Genomic DNA, 12,786 nt, shown 5'->3' on the forward strand with positions numbered 1-12,786 from the left:
ATCTACCGTAGTAAGGTTGTTAATGTACCAATCTCACGTCCCGGTCTCTCTCCTTCTTCTAGGCTTCTGGAATTCTGAAATTTGCAACAGGAGGCAGGGCTCAGTATCCTGGTTGAATGCAGGAGCCGTCCCCCCCGACAGACCACCCCCACCATCTAAGAAGCCTGTCTCCACGGAAACGAGCCTAGGGCGCCCCCTGCTGCGAACGCGCACCCCTTCGGAGCTGGAATGCTGCCAGAGCAACGGAGCTCTCTGCTTCATTAACCCCCTCTTTGCCAAGGCCCACCAGCAGCCCTCCTCAGATCCTGCCCCTGCCGCTGCTGACTTGGCCGAGGAAAACCGGAGGGAGGAGCCTGCTGCCGGAAGCGACAGCAACAACAACCGAGCAAATCACAACAAAGGTGAGCCTCAGGTGTGCAGTTCGATTCCTACCGAGGAGAACTTCACAGACGCTGCATGTAAGAGCATAGAGCCAGAACCCCCGAGCATTCAAAGCAGCAGCCCGACGACAGGCAGAGCAGACGGCGCCTCTCGCTCTCCGCCTCCCCGGCCTCCACCCCCCCGCCTCACCCCACACCGCCCGGTTCTGCCGCTGAACCGAAATCGCAGCATGCCTGAGAAGATCCTGTGGGTGAACCTCCCCAAGGAGAAGGAGCGGGAGAGGGAGAAGGGCAGCGGCCTCCTCTCTCGGCTGGGCTCTTCGCTGAACATCAGCCCCTCGTCCTCCCCGCCCAAGAGACTCAGCATCAGCTCGCCCATCTCCATCCCACTGCCCTCGCTGCCCCTGTCCATCGCCTCCCTCTCCTCGTCCCCCCGCAGGCCCAAGGCCTCGCCGTGCCGCAGCCAGGACGACGCCCTGTGCCACCTTGCTCTGGAGGACAACACCATCCAGAAGGCTCTGATTCGCTGCAAGCTGTCCCGCCAGGACGTCACCACCACCATCCCCACCAGCAGCCCCCCTGATGTTTCTGCCACCACGCCCGACGGGGTGGAGGAGGTTGGAAGCGGAGATGGAGGACGCGGTGGCCAGCGTCTGAGTGACATGAGTCTTTCAACAGACTCCTCGGAGCCGGACTCCCTGGAACTCTCCAGCTCGTCCTTCTCCTGCTTTGCGCTCCCGCCGCTACACGACCCCAGCCCGCCCACGGCCGCCGACTACGCCACACACCTCCCGCTGTCCCTCCCTCCAGCATGCCACAGGCCTTACGGCAGCGCAGAGGAGGATGACGACGGAGACGGGGAGGACGAGGAGGAAGATGAGCAGGACTACGGCGTCAGCCTGGAGAGTGACCCGGACCCGGACCAGGACCAGGACCTGACCATGGCCCCCCCTGGCCATGGTTCCAAGCGCCGTACCAGCGCCGGAGCCCTGGGCCTGCAGAGGGCGCTCCGGGGCCAGTTGCGCAAAATGAGTGGCGTCTTCAGCTCGCTGCTGACGCCGGACAAGAGGGCAATCCGCCGCGTGCTGGAGTTGTCCCAGGACAAGTCATCGTACTTTGGCTGCCTGGTGCAGGACTACCTGAGCTACATGGGCGAGGGCGCCGGCACGCAGGCCTGGCAGGGCCACGCCTCTGGTCTGGAGCTCCTGCAGACGCTGCGGCAGTTCATTACCCAGATGAAGAGCTACCTGCGGCAGAGCTCAGAGCTGGAGCCGCCCATCGAGAGCCTCATCCCCGAGGACCAGATTGGTGAGTACCCATCCCCAATATTTAAATTGACTCCAATCCATAGAGCTTGTTCATTACTAGTTTGAGCTCTTGTTTGGAGTTTGAGACCCCACTGTGCACACTTTAGTGCAATAAATCAATCTTGTGGGTTGGCCTAATGCCTGAGGTGGTTGACCGATATTAGGTACTGACACAAATTGAATTAAATTATATCCTCATTTATTCTCAATTGTCATTTGTGTGTGTGTGTGCGTGCGTGCGTGCCTGCGTGCGTTCCTGCGTGCGTTTGTGTGTGTGTGTGTTCTGCTGTTCATGTGTGTGTCAAATACTTTTCTAAAGGCTTTTGGAGAAGTGCAAACAAGTGATGGGTTGGGGGTTAAAATTGGGTGGAAATATAACGTCAGAGAAAGTGTTTAATGGTGCTGTCACAGCAGTTTCACTTCAACATTGCCGCAATGAGCCCTGTGGAAAACCAGTTCCTCACGTGCATACATCCCGTGTGTGTGTGTGTGTGTGTGTGTGTGTGTGTGTGTGTGTGTGTGTGTGTGTGTGTGTGTGTGTGTGTGTGTGTTAAGCCTTTACCCTGTATGCATTTATGTGCAGACACAGAACTTTTCTTTGAAACACAATCCCAGTCATACTTCACAATGTCGGGGGTGTGCTGGTCATAGAAGCAAAAAGATGAAATAGATTTTAACATATTTTAGCCTACAGAGTTTTGTATATTTTGTATGTCAGCGAAGCCTCAATCATCCACTATGATGGAACAATGGCTGTTGGAGCAGGATCCTTCACATGGGCACATTCCAGGGCTTTGTGTCAGATCAGTATACAAGACACAATTAGGTAAACACAGGCTCAATCTCCCACACAAAAACAGGCACGTACAGGAACACCTGCCGGAAGGACGGGCAATTCACTGCCTGGGCCAAGATTCGCTGGCCGCACCAGACTTTGGACAGATCTGCGCGTAAACAGAAAGCACAAAAGCCTGTTTTATCTCAGGATGCAGCTCAGTGACTGAACCTGCTCAAAGAGCTGGGTTTACAAAGATACCAATAGACTGCTGCACTATTCTTTTTACATTTTACCTTTTATTCTGTAGCTTTTGATTGGCAATATCCGCATGTGTGTCCTAACATCCTCAATTTTTTCTTTTAACTTTATAGAAAATGTTAAGCCAATGTCTGGGCTCATGGGCTCCGGTCAGTACCGTAGCGTTTTATCCAACTGGCTGAAATGCATTTTTTCTGAATCGTAAATGTTTTCCCCTTCTACAGCGTATTAGATTCATTGGAGGAGCATTGCACAGTGTTTTGTTGTGTCAGTGTCACTCTCCATTCCTCCGTCCCATCCCCACCATTCTCCCTCCCTCCCCCCTTCTTTTAGAGACTGTTTTGAATCCTTCTCAATGGCTGCCCAGATGTGTTTGGGAGGCTGACTGCCAAAGGGGTGCATGCTTGGTCTTATTGCAGCTTTCTTCATGCTTTTCCTCCAATCGCAGGGGGAAGCTTTGAGACAAGCCCCCGTGGACTCTCTTTGGTCGTTTGTTATTTTGGAAGTTGGAACAGAATCTATGACAGCCCAGTTTCATCCACTAGAGACATCTAGTGTCTATGATAGTTCAGTTCAATTGGGTTTTTTTTTTTCAGATATAGCAAGCCTATTTTAGCCCGGTGTTTTGGAATTAGTGCATGACTAGTCTGTGTGAATCTCTACTGATCTGATCAGCTGGAAGAGGTGAAAAGAGTAATGGAAATCCTTACTTGAATGTGAGTACTGCTACTACAGAGAAACTTGACAAGAGTACAAGTGGGTGACTAAATGTAAATAACTTGAATAAGCATATGTAATTAGTTTACTAAAACTACTCACTGAGTTATTTTCCCCCCCTGCAGGGCTCCGGATATAGACACCAAATAATAAATTAACAAATGTAAAAATAAGGTATGTGGTCAGTATATTACAGTATATTAGTCATTAACAACCATGACGAGAGCCTAAGTTCTCCATCTCCCTCTCACACACACACACACACACACACACACACACACACACACACACACACACACACACACACACACACACACACACACACACACACACACACACACACTTACACACACTAGGTTTGCCAAGTGATGGTTTGATATTTGAATGCTATTCGAATTGTAAAATGAAAAGTCTTTCAAATCCAAAATTAACATTCAAAATAAATATGCAGTATATTGCCAGAAATGTATTCTTTTTGATAAAACTGTTACTGTGTACACACACAGCCCCACACAGCGTAGCCCATCTCACTGGCCGGTTTAAACAATCACTTAATTAAGTGTTTTCCTTTTCTTTTCCATTTTTTGGGGTTGCATTTTAAAATCTCACAACAAAGTATAAAGAGCGGCGGAGCAAAATAAAAGGACCAATTTTGTAACTATCCCGGAGAAAGGAGCCGTCCCAGGCGGAGGCGGCGGTAGCTGGGCGCCGCAATTGGCAGCTGAAATTTGGCATGATCACCCCAAGCCTAACGTGCAATAACACAGCCCGAAAGTTGGTAAAATTGTAACATTTTAAAATTGTAATAAATATTCAAATAGATTGAAACGTATGTGATTTTTCAGAAGGAATATTCAAACGTGATCTTTGGCCAATGACAGCCAACACACACACACACACACACACACACAAACAAACACAAATTCTCGCTCCCTCCTCCTGTTTCACATAATATACAATGATGATTTAAATAAAGTTATAAAATTATGTAGCACTGTCCCCAAAAATCGTCGCAAAATGCGATTTAATGGCCGAAGTCTGGAGCCCTACCCTGTGTATCTGGGGATAACAATCCTTTTGAGTTAACCTTTATAAACAACATAGATAAACAAAATGAGTTACTAAGGCATTTTTAAATTGCACTGTTAAACGAATCTCTCCATATGATCATAGCCCGAGATTTGCTTTGCTTTGATTGACTCTGGAATTCAAAGGTTTTAAAATGTCCCAGTGATATCTTGAAGTGTTTAACTTTGTAACTGATAATTAAAAACAACAGTGAGGTATGATACTTTTTGAGAAAATAACTCAAGTAAAAGTATAGGTTCAGAAGTTGAGTTCTACTCAATAAAGTGCCGTTACAGGTGAAAATGTACTCAGATGCTGTGATGAGATTAGTCGTAACTAGTTACTTCCACCTACGCCACCCGGCCATGTGGGTCTCTAGGCTCTTTTTCCACCGAGGGAGACGGCGGAGAGAGACTCACTAATGGAGATGGAGGAGCAGAATAGACAGAATAGAGTCCCTTGTGTCCGTACGTCCCACACAGCCAGGCTTCCCTCCAGCCACGGAGAGCAATCAACAGGAAGTCAGTGAAACTCTGTTTTACTGGCCACCGGCCTCTCTTCTCTACATCAAACAAGTTTCCCGCTGGTCCTTAAAAAGTCTTCAAGTGTCTTAAATTCTCTTTGACGAATGTCATGCTTTAATAGTCAGTAAATAATCTTACTTTCCAAGCTATGAGGTCTCAAACGGGACCTATTATGAAAAAACTCCCCTTTTCATTGCTTGCCTACTAACACACAAAGCATGAAATAAGATAACCCAGTCATGCTGGAGAGATTAACTACTTCGGTATCGAATGCCACAAAATGTTTTCGCTGCTCTATGGTATGGAGTCAGAGCGGTGGAGATGAGGGCGCAGGGAGGGGTAAAAAGGTCCTAACTAGCACTGAGTGGCTGATCTGTCCAGGAAGTAGACAGCAGTTTGTCAACTACAGCAGTGTCACATCTCCTCCAGATGACAGAGAACTATTTCTGTACCTAGACAGACACGTATTGTGCAAACACTCTTTCATCCTGTGTGTCTGTGTCTGTGTGTGTGTGTAAGAGAAAGAGGTGTGTTTTGGGAAAGCACACACTGTAAAGACAATCATGGTAGTATGCAGAAAGTGAGAAGCTGTGGGATTGATTTCTATGTGTCTGGTTTTACATGTACCACTGAAATAAAAAAACATCAGTCATTTTTCTTCCAGGTGCTGAATGGAAAAAGCACCAAGAAAACAGTAATCCTTGTACCATTCCATACTTTTAGTTAATTTATTTTGAATTATATAATCAATACTTTTTGTATATTTAAGATATAGGATTTATTTTAAATTACTTGATTAATAAGTGATATTTATTTGATGTTAGATTTATTTATTAGATATATATTTGATTTATCTAATAGATACAACTGGAATATGTGTCACAGATTCTGTCCTGAAGACCCAAACTGACTATAAATGTGCAGTAACTGTTGAGTAAAAGTAATGGATCAATAACGTGTTCTGTATCGGCAGGAGCTTAAAAGATTAGGACTCATCAGTGCCAATGGAAATTATGTACAGTATGGATATATTCATCCAAACGTTGACCAGCCTGACCTTATGTAAGTAATGTCCCGTATTCCATTTGCGTGTGAAGGAGGAAGCAGATTGGAGACAGCGTGTTATTTGGGGTGAGGATGTTTATGCCTGACGGGAAGAGCAACCTGATAGCAACAAGTGACCATGTTACTGCAAGTGTTTGCATGTGTTATCTGTCCTGAGCAGAGTCCCTCTCAAGTGCTCCGCCTCCGCTGTTGAATTGGCGACAAACATGTCTGGACACTACCATGGCATTGCTTCTCCTCGTCAATTGGAAATGTAAAAGATAAACTTATGTATGAAATGAATAAATTCCACAATTAGCAACATAGATAAACAAAATAGACAACACAGGCAAATATGGCCTTCATGTACCTGTCCAGGGACTTTATATGGAGCTTACTGTATATGATATATAAATATAAAATTTAATAATAATAGAAAAATACACACACACACACACACACACGCGCACACACACACACACACACACACACACACAAAATTCCAACAGGAAAACACATATCATGCCCAGGAATATAGACTTTATATTTTAGTTATACTATGGAAGTAGTTTTATAAACTGTATTGGTCTGGTGAACCGTACCTGTCCTTGCTGCTTGGAGTCACTACATGTGGGCTCTTGTCAAACTGACTTGTCAAGCAATAGATTTGTGTAGTAGAGAAATATGTTGATTTATTTACAAGGTATTATTTAGCCATTAATATGTTTTATCAAATGTACAAAAATATATCCATTTTGCATGTTTTTCTTCATTTAATAACCAAACCACAAATAACGGATTACACAAAATAATCAGAAAACCCTTTATTACAGAAACGTATTATTACTGAATAAATATATAAATTACAAATAAATATAGATCTTGAAAATCTACTGCATCCCTCTCTGATTAATGGGATGAATCCACTGCTGCCGTCTCAGCCTTTTCACTCCACCCCACGAAGAAGAACCAGCACCGCCTTCTTCCTGTTAAGAGGCGCAAAGTATTTATAGTTTATTACTCATTCCAGCAATAAAACGCATTGTATTCAAGCCAGAAGCTGCTGTGTGAAAAATAAACAATAAACACTGAACTCACAAACGAATCCAACTGCGTTAAAGATTCACTCAATTCAGTTGCCCATTGAAAGTTGACAAATTTCACAATTTTAAGTTGAAAGTCTTGAGAGCACACTGTAGACGGACCCGGAAGAGACCGACAAATCGGCAAGTGGCCAAGGCTTTCGTGCCGCTGACGTGACGCAAATGCTATTGCTTCTGGTGTGGCTTCTGGTATCGCTTCTGGTGTGGCTTCTGGTATCGCTTCTGGTGTGGCTTCTGGTGTGGCTTCTGGTGTGGCTTCTGGTGTGGCTTCTGCTGTCCCTTGTATTGTGGCTTGTGGTGTGGCCCAGGGGTCAGATGGACCGCCACTGTCTGCTCTCTCTAGTCAGTTGCGTCTACACGAGGATGCTTTGGTGGCTGACTTTGCGCTTTCAACCGTGCTGGAAGGAATAAAGCCACATTTTTGTTGGTCGTTCTAAGCTTACAAATGAGAACTTTCTTTTTATGATATAGTTCAAACATTTCATACAATATCCACCTTTTCTTATGAATTTAACAATAGATTTAAAAAACAAACTGATTTGCATGACAACTGACCTCACAGATCCACACGGTGCAAGCACTTGTAAAAGTTCACAGGCCACAAAGATACAGGGGATCCGTGGAAAGAATGCGTGTGTGTGTGTGTGTGTGTGTGTGTGTGTGTGTGTGTGTGTGTGTGTGTGTGTGTGTGTGTGTGTGTGTGTGTGTGTGTGTGTGTGTGTGTGTGTGTGTGTGTGTGTGTGTGTGTGTGTGTGTGTGTGTGTGCGTGTGTGTGTGTGTGTGTGTGTGTTTAAAAGTGGACACACGTCTCCATTAGAGGCATGTGAACCTCCAGCTGTGGGCCTGCAGCGTGGAATTCAGCGGCACAGTCCAAGGTTTCTTTTTAATCACTGTAGGGAGCAAAGCTGGAGAGGAAACAGAAAAGCAGAAAATAAAAAACGAGGGGGGGTATTCTATTAGCAAATATACTGTAGGCAAGTATGGAGTGTGCATTGTATGGAGGGTTCAAATTCCTCCATTTCTGTAACCATTAGCATTTCTCCTCTGTCCTGTCACTTACGGTAATGACTATACTTATTGTCTTGAGGCACGATAATAAAAAAAAATGGAGATAGAAGCAGGGAATGAGGAAGGTGTAATATGATCATAAAGGAGACATGCTTGTGCTTATTAGTGAGATTAGTGAGGATTTGTCTCTCTTCTGGGTGACATTGATACTGTTTTACCGTCAGCTCAAAGGACATTACTGCTGGTGGAATTTCATCACTGCTGGGGGAATTACATCTTGAGTTTGCATCCTGGGGTTTGTGAGCACGGACATGGCAATAGTCCAGTAAAGAGCTCGATCGGGGAAGGAGGAGACTTATTAACACAAGTCAAATTATAAAAATAAATAAAAAATGATAAAAACATTAAAAAAAATAATCTTAAAGAAATATATTGTTTTATTTTTCTCTGACTTGCACTCTAGAATTTCCTCACAGGGATTAACGTCATCTTCATTTCTTATTTTGTATAGACCTTTACCTCCACTCTATCGGATTCTCCTCTGGAAGATTAAGGTTGTCGCATGTAAACGTGACAACACCAGTGACAGAGTAATTCACTGTAACAGGGGTGGTTTTCGTGCGGAATGAGGAACAGGTCCTCCCTGTGTGAGAATGCCGCCGGCTAACCCCCAGCGGCTCGGTCGAGTTCATCACTGTCAGGAAATGACAGGGACCGGCGTGGGGTGTGGTTAAACTTTCCATCAGTGATGGAAAGTTCTGTCTTAGAGACAGGGCGTTGGTGGGGAGAATATTAATCAAAGCAGAGCGAGGGAGAAAGCAATGATGGGGGAATAATGATTGACCTGATAAGAGTGTAAGTTGGAGACAGATTTGATGACTGGTGTTGGATTTAATTTGATGTTGGATTGCTTAACGAAAGTAAAAAAAAACAAAAAAAAAACTTTGAACCTGCAGATGTGCTCAGCCAAAAAGCTGCTGACTTCACCCCATTCCAGAGCGCAGTCAGCAACAGACACACACACACACACACACACACACACACACACACACACACACCACCACCACCAAACTGTGCTCCTTATTCAGCAGTGCTGTGGTTTGGCTTCCTTTCTGCATCCATCCTGTCTGTGTTGTGATTTTACAGGAATATGTTGGTCATGGTGCACAAGCTGAGCTTGTAAAAATCTTAATGCATGCACACACACACACACACACACACACACACACGCACACACACACACACACACACACACACACACACACACACATGCACACACACATTGAACACTCAACACTATTAAGTTAGAGACAACACATCAAAGTTTCCTAGAAAACACTTGTTTGGGGGTGTTGTTAGAGTGATTGATTGATTTATTGATTGATTGGTTTATTATTTATTTGTTTGTCTGTTTATTTATTTATTTGTTTATTTATTGTTCGTTCCTAAACACTGGTGTGGTGAAGACAGAGATTTTAGCCTTTAATTGTTTGTTTGCTCTGTGATACGAAATGACCTCAGCATGTGCAAACTAAAGGCTGAGGTTTTGGGTGTAGCTGCAACACGTGAGGCGGAGGTGGAGGGCACCACGTGAGAAATAAACCCTCAACAGTGACTCACCTTTCACGTTTTCCAATTGGGACTTGGTGCTTAATTAAACCGACTTAAATAAACTTAAGCATAAATAAATGACTCTTGGTCAATAGATAGAAAGAATATTTTCAGAGTACACACCATCGAGCTCTGTTTTGGGACTTATTTTCCCCCAAACTGAAAAACTGCTGCATTTAGCCATTTCTTGTGCTCTAAACAGATCAATTCCGCAATTAAAAAGGTTATGTTAGATATTAAACATTTTATAAGATTACAGAAAAAAAAAGAAATTAACAAATGGCATTCAAGATTATTTTAGAAACCATCAGTTTGTTATTACGAACATATATATTTTCCGCTCTATTTGAAGAGTCTTTTCCATGTGCTCTTGGTGTCTCTAGACCAGGTCCTGGAGAAGGCCATGCATAAATGTGTGCTGAAGCCACTGCGGGGCGTGGTGAACGCTGCCCTGCGGGAGTTCCAGGTGCGCAGCGGCACGTGGAGGGAGCTGAAGGAGAACCTGGCACTGGCCAAGGCCCGACTGCCACAGGAGATGGGCGTGGCCGACGCACTGCCCCCCGACCCCGTGGCCGTGGAGAAGGTCCGCCACAAATTCCACACCATGTGCAAGCTCTACTCCCCCGAGAAGAAGGTGGCCGTGCTGCTGCGCGTCTGCAAGCTCATCTATACCATCATGGAGGACAACTCAGGTGAGACGCATGAGTTGTCATGAACACAAGTTACAATACGGTGTACACCACCTTGAAGTGAATGCTCAATACCTATTTATAATTCATATGAAAGTCATTCATTGAGTTTTACCCAAATATAACATGCAGAGGAATGGAAAGATCTGGGCCAGTAACATACAGTATAGTCCAATTTACAGGGCTGAATAAGAAAAAAAAGCTTCCTTGAAAATGTTAATACCGATACCAATACGACATAATTCATTATTGCACCGGTCGGTCCGCGCACCGGTCCTCCAGTGGCGAAGCGCAGGGATGGGCTTGGGGCGATGCTGGAGTGTGGGGGGGGTTCTCTGCTTTGCCCCACGCGGTTCGATCCCCGCACTCGCAATATTTCACGGTCCCCCCATGCGGAAAAAGAGTAACTTCTGATTTTGATTTTGGATTCTAAATCGGGATATGAAATGATGGAATGATACACAGATATTCCTGTCTATTTATGTCCCGAAGGTAAAGGGGCCAAAATTAATGGGTCGACCCGGATGTCCTGTTCACATCAGAGCCGATCGGAGGTGGAGCATATTTATACCTGTGTCTATTGTCGGGTCATTAGACCCCGAACTGAGACCCTGGGTTATTTTCCCACTGGTGACAAATGCCGGATGTTAGCGGGTTTTACCGGGTTTTTAGTGCAGTGGGAAAGGGATATTCGACAGATTTTTCAGTTAAATATTTTTGTAATGCATGTCAGATGGTACACTGAAACTGAAACAATTATTCATTGTAAATTTAAAATGTCAACATATCGATAAAGAATTATATCATGAGCCATCTCATCGATATTGGAAATGTAATTGTGTGATCCTGCCCAGTTCCCAGCCTTATTAATTTAATCTAATGTAATTGCAATTGCATTATAATGAACCAGTGTCAAAATGAAGTAGTAATAATTATGTTGATGGTTTTTTGTTATTATGTAATTCGAGCTCACATCACAGACACGCGTGGCCTGCATTGTATCATGCATGAGGAACACACACTTAAAAACCACCTGCGCTGTCCGTCTTCCAGGGCGCTTGTATGGCGCTGACGACTTCCTGCCCATGCTGACCTACGTGCTGGCCCAGTGCAACATGCCACAGCTGGACAACGAGATCCTCTACATGATGGAGCTGCTGGACCCCTCTCTGCTGCACGGAGAAGGTACACTCCCAAAACCACAAAACAGGATTCCATTAATCTCCAGTTCAAGTTCAAGTTCAGTTTGTGTTTAACTATAAAGGCTGAACTAAAATACGAAAACAATATCTAATTAATATTTGTATATGCCTTTCTTTATTCAGGGAAATCCCATTCAGAACACATTCTCTTACAGGGGTTCCCTGAGCACATAAAACATGAAGTAAAGCCAAATAAATCAAATCAATTACAAAGTAAAATCAGACGAAAGAAAAAAAAATCATAAAATTCAGAGACTTTTTGGCAGCAGCAGACAGATCATAGACGCTCGTCATATAAAGCAATGTCACCGACTCCATAGAAGACACTCTCAAACGCACTTCAAAATTCATCCAAATATGATTTCAATATAAGTAAAATTTCTGTGGACATTACGAGCAAGGTTAATTTCTTTTCTGCAACAAAAACAAATTAAACTGATTTCAGCTTCAGCTGACTTTTGCTTTTACCTAAATGGTGCCCACTTGTGTGCCACTTTCTAAATATCTAGAAAACTCCCAATAGGGATGTGCCAAAATTGTTATTCTTGCAATACGTATTATATCACTTTTAAGAAGTGTAATCCCTAAAAAACTAAAGATACAATAAAAAAAACGCCCCTTTTTAAAAAATTTAAAATAAAAAAAATTATTTTTAAAATGTTTAATTTTAATTAAAAAAATAAAATATCAAGTAGTGTCTGTTATTTGTGTCAACTATTCGCTATACATCAAAATTAACTGGTGAAAACATTGTGACGTTATTATTTCTTAAACATAGAGCCTTTTGTACCTTACTGTATCATCTGTTCTCCAACTGCTTTAATCTCTCAGCCTCATTTGCATCTGCATCATTGTCGGTCCCACTAGGCGGTTACTACCTGACCAGTGCCTACGGAGCCATGTCCCTGATCAGGAACTTCCAGGAGGAGCAGGCGGCCCGGGCGCTGAGCTCTGAGACCCGGGACACGCTGCACCAGTGGCACCGGCGGCGCACCAGCCACCGAACGGCGCCCTCTGTGGACGACTTCCAGGTCAGCATGCACAAAGCGCACACATCAGCTCAGAAAAGAAATAGTTTGAAGGAGCAGCTGTGGTAG

General features: G+C 44.2%; 1 protein-coding gene across 1 annotated transcript in view; it reads left to right on the plus strand.

Annotated features, from left to right (window-relative positions):
* rin2a (Ras and Rab interactor 2a) overlaps positions 1-12,786 on the plus strand; it is a 42,801-nt gene that overhangs the window by 27,328 nt on the left and 2,687 nt on the right. The window contains exons 8-11 of the mRNA XM_080016083.1: positions 63-1,688; positions 10,182-10,490; positions 11,541-11,672; positions 12,557-12,720. Coding sequence (XP_079872209.1) covers positions 63-1,688; positions 10,182-10,490; positions 11,541-11,672; positions 12,557-12,720 — 2,231 coding nt within the window. The remainder of the gene's footprint in view (positions 1-62; positions 1,689-10,181; positions 10,491-11,540; positions 11,673-12,556; positions 12,721-12,786) is intronic.

This window comes from Zeus faber (genome assembly GCF_960531495.2).
Source record: "Zeus faber genome assembly, chromosome: 16".
In the NCBI taxonomy this organism is placed as follows: Eukaryota; Metazoa; Chordata; class Actinopteri; order Zeiformes; family Zeidae; genus Zeus; species Zeus faber.